The following is an 18,427-nucleotide window of genomic DNA, read 5'->3' on the forward strand; positions in this document are numbered from 1 at the left end:
GGAGCTGAAGTCCCGCTTGTGGAGCACTTGGCTGCCGACGCATGGGCAAATGGTTTGGAAAAGAAGTGATCCCTAAAAGCCTCGCAACACATACCGCTGCAGCCCAAGCCCTTAGCCCCAGCCTAATCTCGTCTTTACACTCAAAGGACAGTAAATTCACAGGAGAATTGGGACACCCAAAGAGTCAGCAAAGCTTGTGTAGAGAAATATATTTAGTGCACACAAATATGCCTGCGCTCTGCTGAAATGCAAATCTGCCTTATTGTCGTCCTAATCCCCATGCATGACACACTAATAAACAGGGGGGGTTAATACTTACCATCTGCGTTACAGGCTGCTTCCCACACTGCGAGCTCGCTTGGTTACAGTTGTGTAGGCATCACGGGGAGATATATCCCGCAAACGACAAGCTGGCTAATCCCTTGGGAGACATTAAAATGTGAGCTGCAGTTTTTCTCACTCGCTGCAGGCGCTGGAGTCAGTCGTGCAACGTATGGCGATAGCTGTAGTCTCATTTCACCTCTGTCATGCAGAGATAATTAAAATCTACACTTCCATCTGAGGGAAACCGCAGGGTTTCCAGATGGGTAACTGTAGTGTGTTTTTCATACTGGATTAACACTTGCACCAAAATGCCCTGCCTGTTGCCCTCCCACCTGTTAAGATTACCGACAGGGCTACCACCGAAAAGCCATCGTGGGTCCAGCGATAGGGGTCTGCGCAGACCTGCAGCTCATATCGCTACGGGCTTACCTCACCCTCAGCATCACACATCTCTCTTCTTGAGCTGTAACGTTCCAGGTGTCCACCCTTGGACGGTCCCCTCCCAGGATCCAGGGCTCTCACAAAGGAACCAAGCCACAGCGTATTGGCCTAATGCAAAATACCCGCTGTAGTCAGCACGCAACATTAGCGATGGTTGTAATATTGCAAACGAGGGATAGCCGGCTCCATTAGCAATCCGGTAAAGAGCCTGCTGAAGAGTACTGGCCACCCACTCGGTGACGTTGCACCGGGAGGGATGTCTCGGGCATCGCCGGGCAGGACGGAGGTTCCGTTTCCCGGAGAGCAGAGGCACACCGTGCCAGGCTGTGGCACAACCGCTGCCAGAGAGCACCTCGAGGACAAGCCTGACCCGCGAGAGGCTTTCACGTATTGTCAGGGGCAAGACTGCAAGGAAAGCCAAAACTGTCCAAGAGCCGCGAGGTCCCTGCTGTGCAGCTGGGTTCCAGGAAGCCACTGGCGGAGCTGCGCGACTGCAAGGACCACACTCGCTCTTGCAGACAAATACGCCAGCCTCAGTCGGACAAAGACTTTGATATTTCTCAGCTCCTCATGCAAAAGACCACTGGCATATGCTTTTAAATGCATTTCCTCAATTTGGTTTGGAGCTTCAAAAACCACTAGGCTTACATTGCCCATGAAAAAAATGAATTCCACCCCCTCCCCTTTCTGCATTTAGAATGATAAAGGATCAACAGTTATGTCTGGAGTAGGGAAGCAGATATTACACACATCTTGCTTACAAAATAGCTCTGGTTTTCATGAAACAAGTTTATTTTCCTCCCCCAGCCATTGATGAGCACATGACAACCGTACAGAAGAAAAGCTCAACTCCTTAGTTCTGCTCACATTCACTCAACATTTGCTCTAATCAATTATCTTATTTCATGCAATAAGAAAAGAATGAGATTCCTGTTATGCAGCCATAATCAGTTACAGTATGAAGCTGTGTCTGTGGAACATTTCTGATTTTGAAAAATAATCATGTGCTCTGCCATTACATTTCTCTTGTAAAACACTGGGCTTTTACCCAACTTGTTTCTTCCTCCTCTTTAAAAATACTGAGGGCATGGTCTAGTCCCGAGATGCCACATTCTTACCCTGCAGAAGCTAGCCAAACTGCGCTCTACAGAACATATTTACCCAGGGAGCCAGGATCTGTTTTTCTAGTTTATTGGAATATAAAAGCACAAGCGGATGTCCCCCACAGAGAACGACAAAAGAGCAGAGGGTGCTGCATGTGACAGTGGATGGCTGTCGGAGGAGACAAGTCCCATCTTCACACAAAGGGCTCAATATTGATCTCTAGGGCAGAGCACGGCATGGTGAGCTCAAACTTGGTGATAACATCGGGGTGTAGGACTCCAAGTTTCCCAATGCTTTGACCTTTGGCAAAGATCTCGGCGCAGCGACCAGGAAAGAAAGCAGAGCCTGTGAAGAAAATGAGAGAAAAATCAATATTTCTCCGGGCCAAAGAAGTCAATAGGCATTTATCGTGGAGAACAAAGCTCTCAGTATTAAGCCCTTCTCTGTGCTGCGATGCTAAGAAGGGGCTCTCACTTTCTTGCATTAACAGTTGTCGTGATTGATAGGGAACGAGGAAACACTTTGAGTTAAAAATAAAATGTGAAGCCCAAAGCGTGGGCATTTTTCACACGCCAGTTGTTTTGACTAAGTTACTCCTGTAACAGAAATTAGCACAGATCAGTCGCGTCAGAGGGATGAAATGAAGAACTTTTGCAGGCTGTAGGCTATTTAACACCTGTACGTTTCCCACCTTACTCTGTTTAAGGAAACGAAGCTTGCTGTCATCTAACGGGTAAGTAGGCATGTCATGCTTGATTACACGTCACATAATTAGAAACAACCTACATTCCTCATCTGGAGAAGAGCTTTTAAGCAGTTTCATATGCTCTGTAAAACTGTGGAACAATGACCAACCCAAAGGAAGTTATCTGTGCGTGGTGGCTACACCAGCAATACATTCAAGCTCGTCTACAGCATCTACGCTTGCATTATTTTGTGTCTCTGTCCTGAGGCGAGTGGCATTTTGACCTGATGGCCCTTCAAAAGACAAAAGCGGGCCAAATCACCAAGATGCTCCTTCTGAAGCCACCTCTTTCACAACAAGTGCGCGGAAGCAAGGCACAGAGCGCGGGACCTCCAGCGAGTAGTGCTGCAGACAATGCTGTGAACTCAAAGGAGGAAAGGGGAGAGGATGAAACAAGGCCAACGAATCCGACAGATCCTCCTGTGGAAAGCTGCCTCCGCCGTGTTTGTAATGGCACTGCCCTCGCAGAGAGGGAAGGGCTCTTTACTAGATTTCCACCCAGAAGTTAAACAAGTGGGCAGGGACAGCATCGGGGACCACTGGGCTCCCCTGCTCTCACCCCTTGCTGTGCATCTTTTTCTCAATAACCTAAAATCCAACAAAGCATCTTCTACCAGAAGAGCTGGTGACTGGGTAGGTGTGAGGTTGCACCCGTGCAGACGAGAAATACCCCTGCTCCGCTTGCTTCCGCGCCAGTATGAAGACAACAGCCGAGGAGCTGCCTCCAGCCCTGCCCCCTGCCTGCTACCGGCACCGCACGCAGCCCTGCGGCATCCTCTGCATCCTGCTAAAGACCGCAAGAACTGCCTCATGGCAACTCACCTTCTGGTTGCTCCAAGTGCTATTTAAAGGTTCAGGATCAGCCCAGGACATTTTAGCACGTTTACAAGCAGCTATTTAAAAAAGGCCACAAAGGGCCAAATTAACCTCAAACTTCAGGAACATTTTCACGACACTCTGATGGCCTGTGGTCAAGCCCAGAGATACACTCTTTGTTAGCTCCCCAATGGAAATAGTTCATTTAAGAAGCGTCTCCTGTGAGGTTTGTTGTCATAACTTGCAGCTACAAGCATAAGAACAGCAATTAGGCCTTTTTCTTGTCCAACTTGTTGCATGTACAAATTAACTTAAATGCGTACTTCAATTTTGGCCGCCTTGTGAAATCTGACGGCGGCAGTAAACGCTCACAGTAACATTATGTAAAGGCTGGTTTAAAAACCATTCAGAACCAGTATCTTTTAAAACACCCAGTTCCAGTCTGAGCTACAAGCGCAAACCAACTGCGTTTACACTGGATGTAAAAAAAGTGCCATTCTCTCGCCCCTGGGTGCGACCACATGTGACTCCGGCCAAACAGACACTTGCCACTGCCAAAGCTGCGCTACCCAAAACAAGTGTTAAAATAAAACTCGATGAAGCAAATATAGAAAAGAAACAAAGGCCACACGTACAGATCACTCTGCAGATCGTGAGTGAAAACATAATCTAAAAATAAAGTACCCTTGTAGTCAGCGGTAAAGGCTTTCCCATTTGTGAATAAAGCTGGCATTGTACCACGGATGCGAGCAGTACACAGGGACGTTCTTTTAGAAACTTGACTGAAAGCTTACACTGGCACAAGCGCAAGAACCAAGCAGAAGTTAATAATGTTGGCATGGTACCCCGCTATAAAATTATAGGGAAAAAAAGACTTTGATAATATGGTTAGTTAAAGAGCTGTGAGTCTGACTTGTCTGTTCTTCTGAGCTGCCTTGTGTGTAGCCTTGGGAAAGTTACTTTATCTTCTTGCACATCTAGACCCAATTATATCATGAGACTTAACTGTTTTTAAACTTGTTTTGGACATCTGGAGGGGGTCTAAAATAATACTGCACTCAGGCAATCTATCCGAGGCAGCTTCCCAGATCTGTGCTGCTTCCCATTGTGTGAAACAATGGTATGTTTTCAGGCACAGGGAATGCTCTGCTACACCCAGGCATCACCAGCTGGCCGTCTCCCGGTCAGGAGAAGGTGGACAGGCGGTGGGGGCTCTTGAAGCCTTGCCCAACCTTCACATCCACCACTATTGATCTTCCCTAGAAGGTAAACTTCAGTAGAAGTTCCCTTGCATTTAACTAAATAATATGCATTTGTGATAAATTTTGAAAACTGATCACAATTCATATTAGGTCGGAAACAATGAAATGGCTTAATGATTATGGAGTCAAGTGTTGTGTTATCTAGAACCTTAACACCAACAAAATTTATCCCTCCTTACTTTGAGCTTGCAGCACAGCTTCCTGTTACAGGTGAACTGAATCAGTGAATCACTGCCACCCAAAAGGAGGTGGTGGCTCTTCACCTGGCAAGGGGAGGAGGGTGGGATAAGTTCTTGATTGAGCTGCAGCCTCTACGATGAAACCAGGCCATGCATTTCACATTCAGCCATGTTTTCTTGTCCAGTTCTGGGCTCCCTGGTTCAAGAAGGACAGGGAACTACTGGAGAGGGTGCAGCAAAGGGCTACCAAGATGATTAGGGGATTGGAACACCTCTCTTATGAAGAAAGGCTGAGGGATTTGGGTCTTTTTAGGCTGGAAAAAAGACGACTGAGGGGGGGTCTTAATCAATGCTTACAAATACTTAAAGGGTGGGTGTCAGGAGGATGGGGCCAGGCTCTTTTCAGTGGTGCCTAGTGACAGGACAAGAGGTAACGGGCACAAGCTTGAACACAGGGAAGTTCCATCTAAGCATGAGGAGGAACTTCTTTACTTTGAGGGTGGTAGAGCACTGGAACAGGCTGCCCAGAGAGGTGGTGGAGTCTCCTTCTCTGGACATGTTCCTGTGCAACCTGCTCTGGGTGACCCTGCTCTGGCAGGGGGGGTTGCACTAGATGATCTCCAGAGGTCCCTTACAACCCCCATTATTCTGTGATTCTGTCTCACACGCAGCAGCCAATGCTGGACCATGGTGGTATTTATTTTACTCTGCACTTCCTTGCAGTGAAGGGGTAAATATGTAATTAATATCCAGGGGGAACGCTTAGCTCCCCAAAGCGAAGCAGAAAGCAGGCCCTTGAAATGCCTTTCATTTCTAGTTCAGCTAACCCTGGAATGCTGGTTACTTCACAGCGCGCTCGCTGGTGTGCCTGGTGCTTTGCAGGCACGGCGCTTGCAGGGCATTATTCTGTGACTGAAAAGATCAGACAATAAGCGAATAAAACCAAAAGAACCTGTTAAAAGCTTTAGGGTCCCCATCTGTCCAGCTAACACTTGGCTCTTGCACCAAAGAAACATGAGCTGAGGAGTAGGTTTACAGAGAGTTGATGAACTCTGGTTAATAATGAAACTATTATTATGATAACTGGCTCCACTACAGAATGCTTCAAAGTATATTCCTGCCTGCCAAAAGGGCCCCCAGACCACATCCCACAGATGGGGGATCTAAAGTCTTCTTCATTTGAGTGACTCCCCCATTGCCCACGTACAGGTAAGGGAAGGAAGTTGGCTCGTGCCTGAGACTGGGTGTTGTTGGTCCATCTATCTCTGCAAGGGCACCTGAATTTGAAGCAAATGTAAACTTCAGATAAAAAAATTCAGATATTGAAAGGAAAGTACTTAAAAAAAAAAGACAAAAAAAAAAAGGACAAAACTCGTAAGAAACATGCAAAAATCTGAGCAGAAAGGGGGGAAAGAGAAGCTAGCATTTTGCAGCCGGGGGGAGTGCTTTGACTGCGGGATCAACCATGACTAGAAAAGGAAACTTGAGCTGAAGGAACCTCACTGTGCTGAGGACAAGCCGTGGGTTGCAGGAGGACCTGACCAACCCAAGAAGCAGGACAGCAAACCTGAGGATGCATCAAACTAACCAGGAAACAAAGGTAAATATTTTTTTTTTACCTGGTTTGCGTGTTTCTTGCATTACTGAGTAAATAGTAGTGGTGTTCTAGACTTCTAGCAAAGCTTGGGTTATGGACTGGATTATCATGTCAGCTTGTGAAGTCAAGTATAAAACTTAAGAATGAGAGTCCAGTCTGTGTGAAAGACATGTAGTTACGCTATTTGTATGTATGGAGAGCAGCAAAAAATGCACAGACTATTATTTTGCTTGAAAAAAAAAAGCACTATAAGCTGAAGTCCAGTGCTCTTAAGCTTCAGTAAAGTCTTGATGCCAAAAGGAGTCTAAAGGGTGCCCTCCCAGGAAAGTAAGTGGTAGTGACCTCCGACTTTGGAGCAGGAGGTAAAAGTTGACAATAGTGTTTGTTGCCCTATCTGTATATGTAACACTGTCAAGAACTGGATGGTTGTGAAGAGAATGGTCTTCTTAAAGAAAGCTGTAATTAGTCATCAATGTGCACCTGGAGGCACTGCTACCATTAAGTGTGTTAGAAAGGGGCTGTGCTTGCTGCTGGTCCAATTATATAGAAAAGTTGCTCTCGTAGTCTGGTTGGTTGTGCGATCAAGTACCTAGACAGCCAGAATTAATTAAAAAAACTTCAATTTACTATACCATCTACCTTAAAGATAATAAATTTATCACTGTTGCTATAGTTAATCCTTTCTGCTCTGCATGCAAATAGTACTCCATAAACTTCACCTTGAAATCTAGTCAGAGCTCATATTGTCCTTGCTGATAGAGACCTATACAATACCAGAGGAAGCCAGAAGGTCTAGCAATGGAAACCCACCTCTTAATATGTCAACATCATAATTGGTAGTTACGAGAAGGGGTGGGGTGAAACACAATACGCGTTCCTAAAGAGGAGATGCCAAAGTCAGTCATGTCTTATGCTGACATACTACACGCAAGCAAAAGACAAAAGCTGCTTCTCGTGGCTGCAAGTAAGAATTTAATTTCCAATGTTCAGTGATGTAGAAATAATACCTTTAATTAAAGCTTCTGTAGCATGTCCTCAAAATCTGTAATTGCCTCTCTGTATTCAGGCAACAGGGACACTTTGATTGCTTTGGGGTAATTCTTTGCCCGATAATCCAATAGAGCATGTAGTCTTTAGCACGTTTTCTGGCTAATTGACCCTCAAAGAGCTCAGAGTCCCCTGCACTCTTTGTTGTCAAACACCTTGCACAGTTTCTTTTCTCTGCCTTACTCTCCCTCCTTTTCAAAAAGAAATAGATTAAAGTAGTATTACAGGCCTACAGTTGCACTAAGCCTTCAAACCCACTCATTTGTTCCTATAATTTGAAGGCACATCGGAAGCTGAAGCTTAAGAAGGTAATAGAGCAGAGCTCATCTGGCCTGGAGAGTCTTTCATCTTCATTCTCCAGCCCCTTGGTCATTCCAGCTGCCCTTTCACTACCTCATCCTCACTCACCTGTGCTACATTGGATGGCATTTAGTTTTGTGAGGCTAGTGGTTGTTTTTCTCGTTAGGATCAGGTTCTTCACGTTTTTGATTAATTCCTTCTTTGGTCAGATACGCTCAAATGCAAAGTTCCAGGCCGGTATCAGACCAGTCAGTATTTTAAAAGGCAGCTCCCTTTTCTTGCCCATGTGCACAGTGCAGTCAGGCTCCCAGCACCTGATGCGACGCAATGGCATCCTCAAAATCCTACTTTGTCATGAGGTGATATACCTTCAGCCAGTTTTCAAAATCATGCACATCTCAAGTCTTGCATGAGTTCTGGAACATACTAAGAGACAAATTGCTCTTTTAAGTTGCATGGCATCATCAGTTCTTCCCCCATATACTCTTATGTCCAGAAAAACCATACTTTGGGATCAGTGGGATATTTATTAACTTTAGTTTCCTGAGTTTTAACTCCTGACTAAAGCCATGCCAGAACAACCTCCACTCTCCAGATCACACTTAGCTGTAATGACGTGTCAGGAAATGCAAATCAATACAATGAAATTTAAGGCGAGCGCCTTAGACTTTTTCCCCCTCAAATAATTAACAGTTGAAAAGATAACAGAAGAAATATCTGTATGATATGAACAAATATATCCCTTGACTAAAGAACATCTTTCATTGTGATTTCTTCCTATGTCTCTTCAAATTCCAGGGCGTAGCAGAAGAGGGTAAAGGGACAATCAGTTATGTACCTGGACTGGTACACTGGATATCCAAAAATAGACTTGAGTATTAGAGTCCTTGTGCAGACAATGAGGCTAGGGAATATGGAGAGTCATCCACAAATTTGCAGAGGTCAGTCATTTAATCTTCTCGTGTTACAACTAACTCAACAGCTGCATTTTTATTAATGCGTATCTCGGGGAGGATGTGAGGGAAAACTGACTCCTCTATCTCCTAAGAACCCTCATATACAGCTCTACAACTAGATATATTCTATTCTGTATTTGACTATATTTAAGACTATTTAGGGATCAATGATACTGTTTTACAAACACAAACTTAAGTAAGCAGCGCGGAAATAATCATAATACTGCCTGGGTGCAGAGTCAACCGTTGTTAGTCATGTTGAAGCGCGTTGCAGTGATCAACTGGGGACTGGTGTAGTTGGCAACCTCTTTCCTTCACTTGCCTTGAGAACAGAGACCAACACGGACTTTTAGGCTAGATTTATTTTTCATTCTTGCCATAGAGAGCCCCAGGAGCTTTAACAGACAATGTCTGGTGTTGCTGGATGTCAGGAAGTGGTTCAAGAATGTAATAGGTTTGGAGCTCCTTTTTATTCACCTCTTATTCTCATGATTACAGCAGTGTCAGACACTTCAGATTACTTGGGTAAAATCACTGTGTTCCTGCCTTTCCTAATGGAACGTAATACTTGGATGGATGCTGAGGCTAAGGAAAGCAGACGTTTTGGGTCACTGATCCAGGTAACAGGATTTCACATATTCGCTGCTGGAGTACCAGGGTGGTCACTTAAATAACACATACAGAAAAACTTACGTAGGAAACCTAGAAAGAAATCTATCAAATTCCGTGTATTTTTCTAGAAATCGGTATTTGCATATAAAGCTCAATAAATTTGTATATGTGTGGCAGTTGTGAGAAACAGCAATTCTACACTGGAGTTTAGCTGCACTGCAGAGTTACCATTACACAGCTAATCTTTGCTTTTAGGCCAGTTTTATCTGATTTATCTGAAATGTTATACTTCGTCCCATCTAAAAGTCACAAACCTAAGGTGATCCTGTGTCACAGCTATTTAGAAAACTAGAGAATTCCTAATCCCAAATAAAGTTTTGGGTTTTTTTTGAGATGTCTTGCTATTTTGCTTTAGAGAACTCAAAGCTTTGAATGTTAAAAAACTTAATTTCTTTCTGTTCCATGACTAGTTTTATCCCCCTTTAGATATTTAAAGGAATAATTCATCCTTGCAAACATCAGAAACTAGGAAACAATAAACTATATTCTTTATGATAGGGGGTATAACACTCTATGTATGCACAGTAAGGCAGCAGATTTTAGCTTTTAGGCTCCGCTTTCATACAAGTGTTAGAGAATAACAAGAACCAGCACTGAGTAATTCTGCAAGTCTACTGCAGTATGTCATATTTAGTTTGCATGTTGTTTATTCACTTCATGTCCTAGACCACGCCGTCCTCCCCTCCCGATGACTTGACATTACTGGCTGAGATAAATAACAGCCACCTGATGTTACGCTTTCACAGCCACCACATTTCATGCCTTTTAGAAAATCACTCAACAAACTAGCATGGAATAACACATAATTAAATGATGAATCTCGGCAGTCACTGGAACTGTTAATCACTTAGTTTTAGCAACTAAGATTCCTGTTGCAAACCAATGCCTTGTGGCTGAAGCAGGAGGTTGCACCACTAGGGACAGAAGTGCTTGAACTGTCTGAGCGCGAGCTAGCCCAGGACCAGAAATAATCCTGGGTCTGCAATAAACATGGCTTCTGCACCCAGAGGAGGAGGGTCTGTGCCCAGCACGCGTACCAGGTTGAGTCGGCACTAGCTCAGCATTTCTTTGCTATCTACTATTTTCTAACACATACACCACAAGCAAAGATAAAAGGTAAAGTCGATTCCTCCTCCACGGGCAACAGAAATACTGATCTTAAGATCCTGCGTTCACGTTGATCCAAAAGTTTGAGCTGAAATCTTGCAAATCCCTATTTAAAACTTATTGCATAGGTAAATGTTAGAAATTGTATGCAAGATTAAATTTGAAGTACTGCCCCTCTGCCTCCCTATCACAGTTCAAAAATCAAACCAGATGAGAGAACCGCTTAACTATGAGCTATAAACTCAACATGATCGCCATTGCTAGCGTTAACATTAATATTGTAGTGAAAATGAAAGCATACAGACACTTAGTTGGCCTCTAGCCGCAGCAAGCTGTGCAGGAGGTGAAAGCGGAGCCCGAGGATGAAGTTGTGGCACTTCACCCCAGGAGCTGGTGCAACCAGGCGCGCGCCCTGACCCCTTAGATCTCTTCCCTCCTTCGCTCAGGCAGGAGATGTGCTGCTATTTCTGCTGCTGGCCTCTACGAATCGTCTCTTCTCTAGAGAAGACTTTGCAACATTGAAAATACATTTTATGATTTTGAAATAGAAAGTTATTTCTTAATGTAAGGAGACAGGAAAAAATGGAAGCGCCCGAATTCTCTATTATACAATGTAAGCTGTGCCTGACGGTTAAAACTCTCGATGCAAGGAAGATTTTTATGCTAGACTTGTAATGATGTATGATTAAAAAAGATAAGTTGCCTTTGGGGAGGCAAAAAGAATTAAACTCTGAAGAGGCCTTCTTAGTAAAGGAACTTAATGTCAGGGAGAAGAAATTAAAAGCTTGAGCTCAGGAAGACAAATGCCAATGTTTTAAGTGGTTCTGGGAGTTGACAAAAACCGGTAGAAAATGAAAAGTTTGTCAGGAGAAATGCTACTACTTCTTGGAGCATCCCTAATCTGTCAGAATAAAAAGGGATGGGAGGAAAAATATTGTAATTTTTATTAGTTAGTACTCACAAAAAGAGGAAGATAAGAGAAGTTAGCTTGTGTCTCTTCACAAGTTGACTTGACGCCCCTCCCCAGAATGTTTCTGTAGTTACCATTTTTTTCCTCCCACTGTTATGCTATAGGAAACTTACTTCCAAATGAGTCAATTCAAAGGAGTTTCTCTTCTGAAGTAATATTCCGAATTTGAGAAACGAATATTTTCTTTGTTCTCTTCTTGAACTTTTTAATTTTTTATGTGGGGGGAAAAAGCGTGTCAAACATAATTTGGTGATGAAAGTTTGAAAGACAGAAGTCTAAGCCTGTCAAGTCTTGTATTATCCTGTGCAGTGCTAAAATAACGTACTTTTCCTCAACCTGATACATCTTTTTTTTTGTGTGTGGGTGAGAGTTAAGGTTTGTGCAAACAGATTATATTTGAAGGATATTGGGAAGGAACATTCAAAAACCTCCAGATGAGGAGCTGAAATGACGATAGGAATGGAAAAAGCCCTCCTCGGTCTCCGTTCTGATAGCCTCTTTTCATAATCAAGATCAATTGTATGACACAAAGATAATGAAATGAGACTTATTTCCAGAAACAAACAATGGGGTTTGCCACAAACTTTCAGTGTTTCTTTCCGTAACTGCAGCAACTTGCAACAGCACAACATCTCTGAGATGTCCGATGGTACAGCGGGCTGTCAAATTTTGATAAATCAGGTTTGTCTGGAGAAACTCCAGATACTGTAAGACTCCCACTTTGGCTAATTAAAAAATATAAGCAGCTCGTCTGGTTCATGTCTTTGCCAGGTGTTTCTTGGGTGTTAAAACAGTTACAACCAAATTTGAGGCATCAACACTGGTGTGGAAAGATACTTGGTAAGACAGAAATAAACATGGCCTAAATTTGTAAGGATTTAGTTCCTATAAATCCAAAGTCCTGTATTTACAGGAAGGAAATAAAGATCGGAGATAAAAGAGGATTAAAGGGACATGAAGTGATCAGCTGCACCCATTTTATGAGATAATTTAATTTTCAGGTGTTAGAACTGTAGTTCTTCACCTAACTAAGCTCCCTTGATGCTGTAGGGAAAAATTGCTCAAGAGAAAAGAATGAGAAATTAATTAGATCTCAAAGTAGTGGCCAATACTGGGAAAGCCACAAGAACTAGTGACAAACACGTAATTTTGCAAAATGACTTTTAATTAAGCCGTTGTAATGATTGGTGCTGGAACTCCTGAAACCACTGGCAGAATTAGCGTAATACGTTTAAAAGTACTAAAATCAGTCAGATTTGAAAAAAACACAAAACAAAACACCACCCTGTCCTTACCTGTTAGTGTTGTTAATTCATGAAGGTGACTATGGTGGGGGTGGGCGGAACTAACTAGAAAAATAGGAGTGGAGTATCTCCAAGAACAATTTATTTGATAAACGGGTAGTACTAGTTTCACAACAAAAACTGGGAAGATTTTTGGCTAAAACCCTATCCGTATTTAGTGCTGGAGTGAAAGTGGCCCAAAATCAGAAAAGTCACTTGCAGACAAAAATGAGAGAAATAAAATCGCAAATCATAAAATATGATTTATAACAGTGGCTGAAAATTCATCAAGGAAAATGAATAAAGTAGGAATGATTAATGTCTGGCGGCAATAAAGACAGTATTAGAAAGATTTTTAAGAATAGTGGAAACTAATTGTAGGGAGAGATACTTTAATCTGCTAAAAAGTCTGGCTGAACTCCTTATGTGAGACAGAAATGTGTATGTTTTTAATAAATATTTCTTTTCATCAGGGAGCGGGGGGGTGAGGGGGGGAAAGAATATTCCTGAATATAATAAGGTGTCTTCCAGTCCACTGAAAAAATGAAGGATATGTTTGGTTATGTCTACCAGGACTAGGATGTTTCTGAGATGTTTGGAGTCCTAGGCACCAGAACTACGGTGCAATTCTCAAAGCAAATACGCTGCCTGCTGCTGTTACCCTGTAGTAGCAATACTGGGAATTCTGTAGTACTAGAAAAATGTTACTGTGGTGTCGGTGTTCCAAGGTGGATGATCTAGAGTGATCCTGGGTGACAGAAAAAGTTATTTGGGAATTGGCAAATGTGAAGTTTGGAGGACTTGAATACAGTCAATTACCAGCTGATATGTTTTTATTGAAAATGGATGTTGTCAAATCTGATTATAGTCTTTCAAATGACACATTTGGTAGATAAATAAAATTACAAGGACACAATAGCACCTATAAAGTATCTATTTTTGCCAATTAAATGGATTAAGAATTGACTGTTGTCTTCTAGTATGTCACAAATGATACTGGGAGGCTTCATAGTAAAATTGGCATACATCCTTTAGTTATCTACGAGTAAATAGACAATTATTGACATCCATGAACAAGGCAATGGCTGCCAAGACAGGCAACTGAAAGGCTAGGATTGCCATCAAGAGCAATCAAGTTACAGTTCCTTAAAATAAAACAGGTATTAATAATGCCAACTTCAACACAGGTACTAAATATCCGTGTATACTGGAGTCTCTCCATCTAAACTGATCAGCAGAGATAGGGCTGGGGTTCAGGTCTATACGCGTGACTCAGAATTAGTCCCAGACTTCCCTCCTCTTGTCTTGTGAATTGAGGTTAACTTTAAAAGAAGACTTAGACTGTGGTTTGTTTTATAATTATTATTATAAAAGCAAATGTTTATTGATGTTCTTAGTTATGGAGATAACTATTACACCTCTAATTTCACAGCTAAACCTTGCTAAATGAGAAGCTATCGCTATGATTTACTGTGGAATTAAAATTTTCTACACTTTACCACACCTTTCATTTAATTAAATAAGGGCAGTAAAAGAAGGGAGTGCAGTTTCTTTTTTTTTCTTTTGAAAGACAACTGTCAATTACTGAAGGAAGCAAGACTTAGTATGCGCTTATTAAGTACATGTTTACACTGAACATAAATGGGAAGACTTCCCAGCTTTACTAAGCTGTTGATTACCCTAAAAGAATGAATGGCACTAACACTTGCTTTAAAAAAAAAAAAAAAAAAAAAAAAAAGGGGAAAAAAATCTCCAAGAGTTAACTGAAATTCACAAGACTCAGTAACCTACAAAAAAGTAGCTCATTTCACAAGCTCACACTATTGGGGGATTGTTTGTTTTCACATGAATGAATGCTATTTCATCAAATATCACTTTTGTCGCAGAAGGCAGCAGGGCAGACCGCGAAGCAGTATCGATGCACAGATTTACCATTCACTTTCTGTGAACCTGTCAAATTGCTTCATTCTCATAAAATATGAAAATTATTTTCCCTTTCAAACAGGCTGTGCCCAATTAACTTCCATTTGCAAAGTACAGAGGCTCTCAGAGGTACTGCAAAAATAGGGTTTCTTTCCTAAAACATGGACAGTCATTCTAAATGTTATAATGTGAGTGAGGATAATTATACCTTATACTTCACACCGCTCCTTTGAAGACCACGATACAGAATCAGTATTTACTAAGCCTGTTCTATTCTTTTTAACCTAAGTAAGACTTTACTATGGACCCAAATCCCATAATTAACATCACCTCCTGTGATCGTGGTCCTGAGTTCTGGAAGAAAATAGTCATCTCGGATGGTCACAAGATGACCAAAGTGGTGCAGAAGACATACCCATTCCTGCAGAGATTAAAACTTGAAATTAAGAATGCCTTTGGATATAATTATCAGAATGCCTGCGGCTTTGAATTCAAGGGAACTGAAACCAGTGAAAGTGAACTAAAAAAATAAATAATTGTATTAAATTACCTGACAATATATGACAAAATTTGTGGGCTCTTTCTACCCATAATTTATTCTTTTAAAAAGTTTCATTTTTATTTTGTTTACCTCCTAATCTTACACATCCATACTGATCTTTGTATTTTATTAATGGTACAGAACTGGCTAAAATTTCAAGGGTTTTTATGCAAAATCTTTTATTATGGAGCACATACAAATTTGAGGATTGATGCAATAATTGTACTCTTTTCAAGCTATGTTTGATTATGGATGCCTATGCTATAAAACAAAGAGGAAAAAAACCCACCTAAAATGCTTTTCTAGGACACTAATTGTAGGATTCACTAATATATCAAAAAGTCCATTCTGTATATTTTAGAACAATGGGTAGCATTTCAGAGTTCTGTCTTTCAAACTTTATAATTTAGTATATTTAGTGGTAATAATAATAAAAAAAAATGGCTCCATTAGTAACTTTAGAAAATGAAAAGCACTGAGTGCCAAATATATGTTGAAATCTTTGAATTCAGTCACTCAAACCCCTCTCTTCCTTAAGGCTGCTCTAAGCAGCTCTTCTCCATTTATTACCTAGCTCAGGTTACACCAAAGCGTAGTGCAAAGGCCAGGGGAACATCACAATTTCACCCATATTTGCCAGCATCTGTACTTTTTTCACAGGTGTTGCTATAAAGGCAAAAAGGCTCTGACCTTAAGGTCAAATCACAGGGCACTTAGGTGTTGGTAGAACAGAAGGAGCTTAAATAACCATGATTTGCACATATGGACCAAACAGGACTATAGTACAGGCATTTCATTTTCTGAAGTGAATTTGGGAAAGAGGCAATTATGTGCCCAATACATCTCTTTCTTTTCTTTGTTGCTCATTTAAAACAACACTTTTACCCCCTGCATTGTTTTCCAACAATCACTGGAACTATTTTAATCAGTTACACAAGGAACAAAAAAACCCCGACCAGACCCTTTACACTGTGTTGCTTACTAGTCTGAATTTTTGCTGGAGATCACATACGGAAAAAGTATCTGGGATCTTTCTAAATCAGAGTCATAGGATAAACCCATTTCTCACTGTATAAATTTTAATTTTGCACAGGCAATAAAAAAAAGTGCTCCATACAGATGCATCTAAAAATCCATGCCATGTGTAATGTCGTGATTTAAAACTTCTGAAGTAACTTGCACTGTTCCTCTGAATTATTCTGGTATGCTGCAGTCTCTTACGATGTTACGGGATATCTCTCTCTCACTCAGCAATTGACCTTACTCTGTCATCTGCTGACATTTTTCTCTCTCACACGTGCCTAACTGACAGTTGGCGAAGCAAGTTTAAAAAACACAAAACAACAAAAAAACCAAACAAAATCCCCCAAACTACTTTGACTTCCAACCATCTCTGCAGTCAAGGTCTTTTAAGTAAGTTGGTGCAGTGACACTGCATTCGCTATGGCACTAGAGTATCTGCCATCTGCATTGTTACCAAGGTTAAATTCCAATGTCAGAACTGCAAGGAATCTCCATGCCATCCCGGGAGAGCTTCTGAAACGCTGGTGAAACAGAAAGTAGTAGGCTTTTTTTTGTGTGCGTGTCCATAGCCGAAAGCCACAAACTGCTTGTAATATATTGCTATGACAAGGCATAATCCATCCTTTACACTAAATGCGTTGTGGAATAATGTCATGGGAATGCAAGGATTTTGAATGGGCATTACAAATCCCTCGGTACCAGGAATACTAAGCAGCACTAGTATCTAGAAATAACTTCTTCACTGCGTTAGGATTATTTTTTGAGATCTCTTTTCCACTTTCTTGGAGCCAGCCATACATCACTGAAATGCTACAGTACAGGATAGAAAACACTTGCAAATATTTTCAGTACTAAAGCAAACTCTTGATACGTCTATTCAAAAACAAGCTACAGAAGAGTTTTGGAAAGGAATCTAACGGTTCAGTTTGACTTCAGTGACAGCTGAGTACCTAGCTCCTCCAGGCTCTTCTAACCTCCCCTTCCAAATAAGAAGCTTTGCTATCACCTGTTCTGTGCTTGGTAGAATTAGTACAAGAAGTACAACTGTTTAAACATTCTTCTGGTCAACCTGGGAATCCTATTAACAATATTCTAATAAACCCTTTTAAAGTCTGCCTAAATAATACTGAGCAAAATACTTTGTCAAAAAACAGGAGGGGAAAAAACCATCAATATGACAGAAATGTGCACTGAAGCATTAGGAGACCACTTAGTTGAAGTGTTTGGTGTCTTGGCAGTACATTGCAAAACAGGGAGACATCTAACAGTTTTTCATTAAAGTTCTATGAATAGGCAAGCTCGGTCAGGCTGTCAGGGACACACTGTCAGTGCTGCTTGTTCCAGTATGTGCAGAATGGAGGCACTTTTTCAAGCTGAGTCAGTGTCTCATATCTCTGAGCACCAATGCATGACGTATATGTAGAATCATAGCTGCTATCCCTGCAGTCTTGCTTTTCTATACTGTGTTTACTACGCTGTTATTTTAGGTAGCAGAACAGATTAGTTGCTGATGCTTCCCGTCCTGCATCAACCTACACGCTCTCAATGAAGTAATGGGGTCAACCTGCTTGCTTTCTCTCTTACGTGCATATGCATATACACAGAGGAGATTTTGCACTTAAGGATGTTATTTTTAATTCATGTGCAACTCAGCCTGTATGGAGAAGGAAGAGTGCTGTTATACCACTGCTTGTCTAAGCAGCAGGTTCAGTCTCAAAGACAGCAGGTCTTTGAATAAGAGATATATAAGGCATATATCTTCATATGAATATATAAGTAAAAGGTACTTACGAATAAAACTATAGGTAAAGCTATAAACTAAAAGATCAGGTGTAAGGAGTTGACTTTTCCAGGCACTGTTAACCACTGTATTCTCTTTGGCTATCTGGCATATTATTCATTTCAGTGAATTTCAACCTACCCTGGCAACCAGCAGATTAATTCGTTATAAACAGTCCATGGAGCTCATGGCATACGCTTTACTATAAGTCTCCTTAAAAGGCTGTCAACTTGCAATTTATATAAAACTACTCGGAATAGCTCACAGAGAGACAGCAGTCCCATTTTACAGTCAGTAAATGCAGTTAATGCCTTTTCACTTATACTGCAGTATGATAGCATATAGAATAATATTAAT

General features: G+C 41.5%; 1 protein-coding gene across 1 annotated transcript in view; it reads right to left on the reverse strand.

Moving 5' to 3' along the window:
• Positions 1-1,940: 1,940 nt before the first annotated feature.
• The window catches only part of FARSB (phenylalanyl-tRNA synthetase subunit beta), a 39,270-nt gene continuing 22,783 nt past the window's right edge, over positions 1,941-18,427 (reverse strand). Inside the window, exon 17 of the mRNA XM_074593254.1 lies at positions 1,941-2,214. Coding sequence (XP_074449355.1) covers positions 2,063-2,214 — 152 coding nt within the window. The 3' untranslated portion in view covers positions 1,941-2,062. The remainder of the gene's footprint in view (positions 2,215-18,427) is intronic.

This window comes from Larus michahellis, chromosome 6, assembly GCF_964199755.1.
Source record: "Larus michahellis chromosome 6, bLarMic1.1, whole genome shotgun sequence".
In the NCBI taxonomy this organism is placed as follows: Eukaryota; Metazoa; Chordata; class Aves; order Charadriiformes; family Laridae; genus Larus; species Larus michahellis.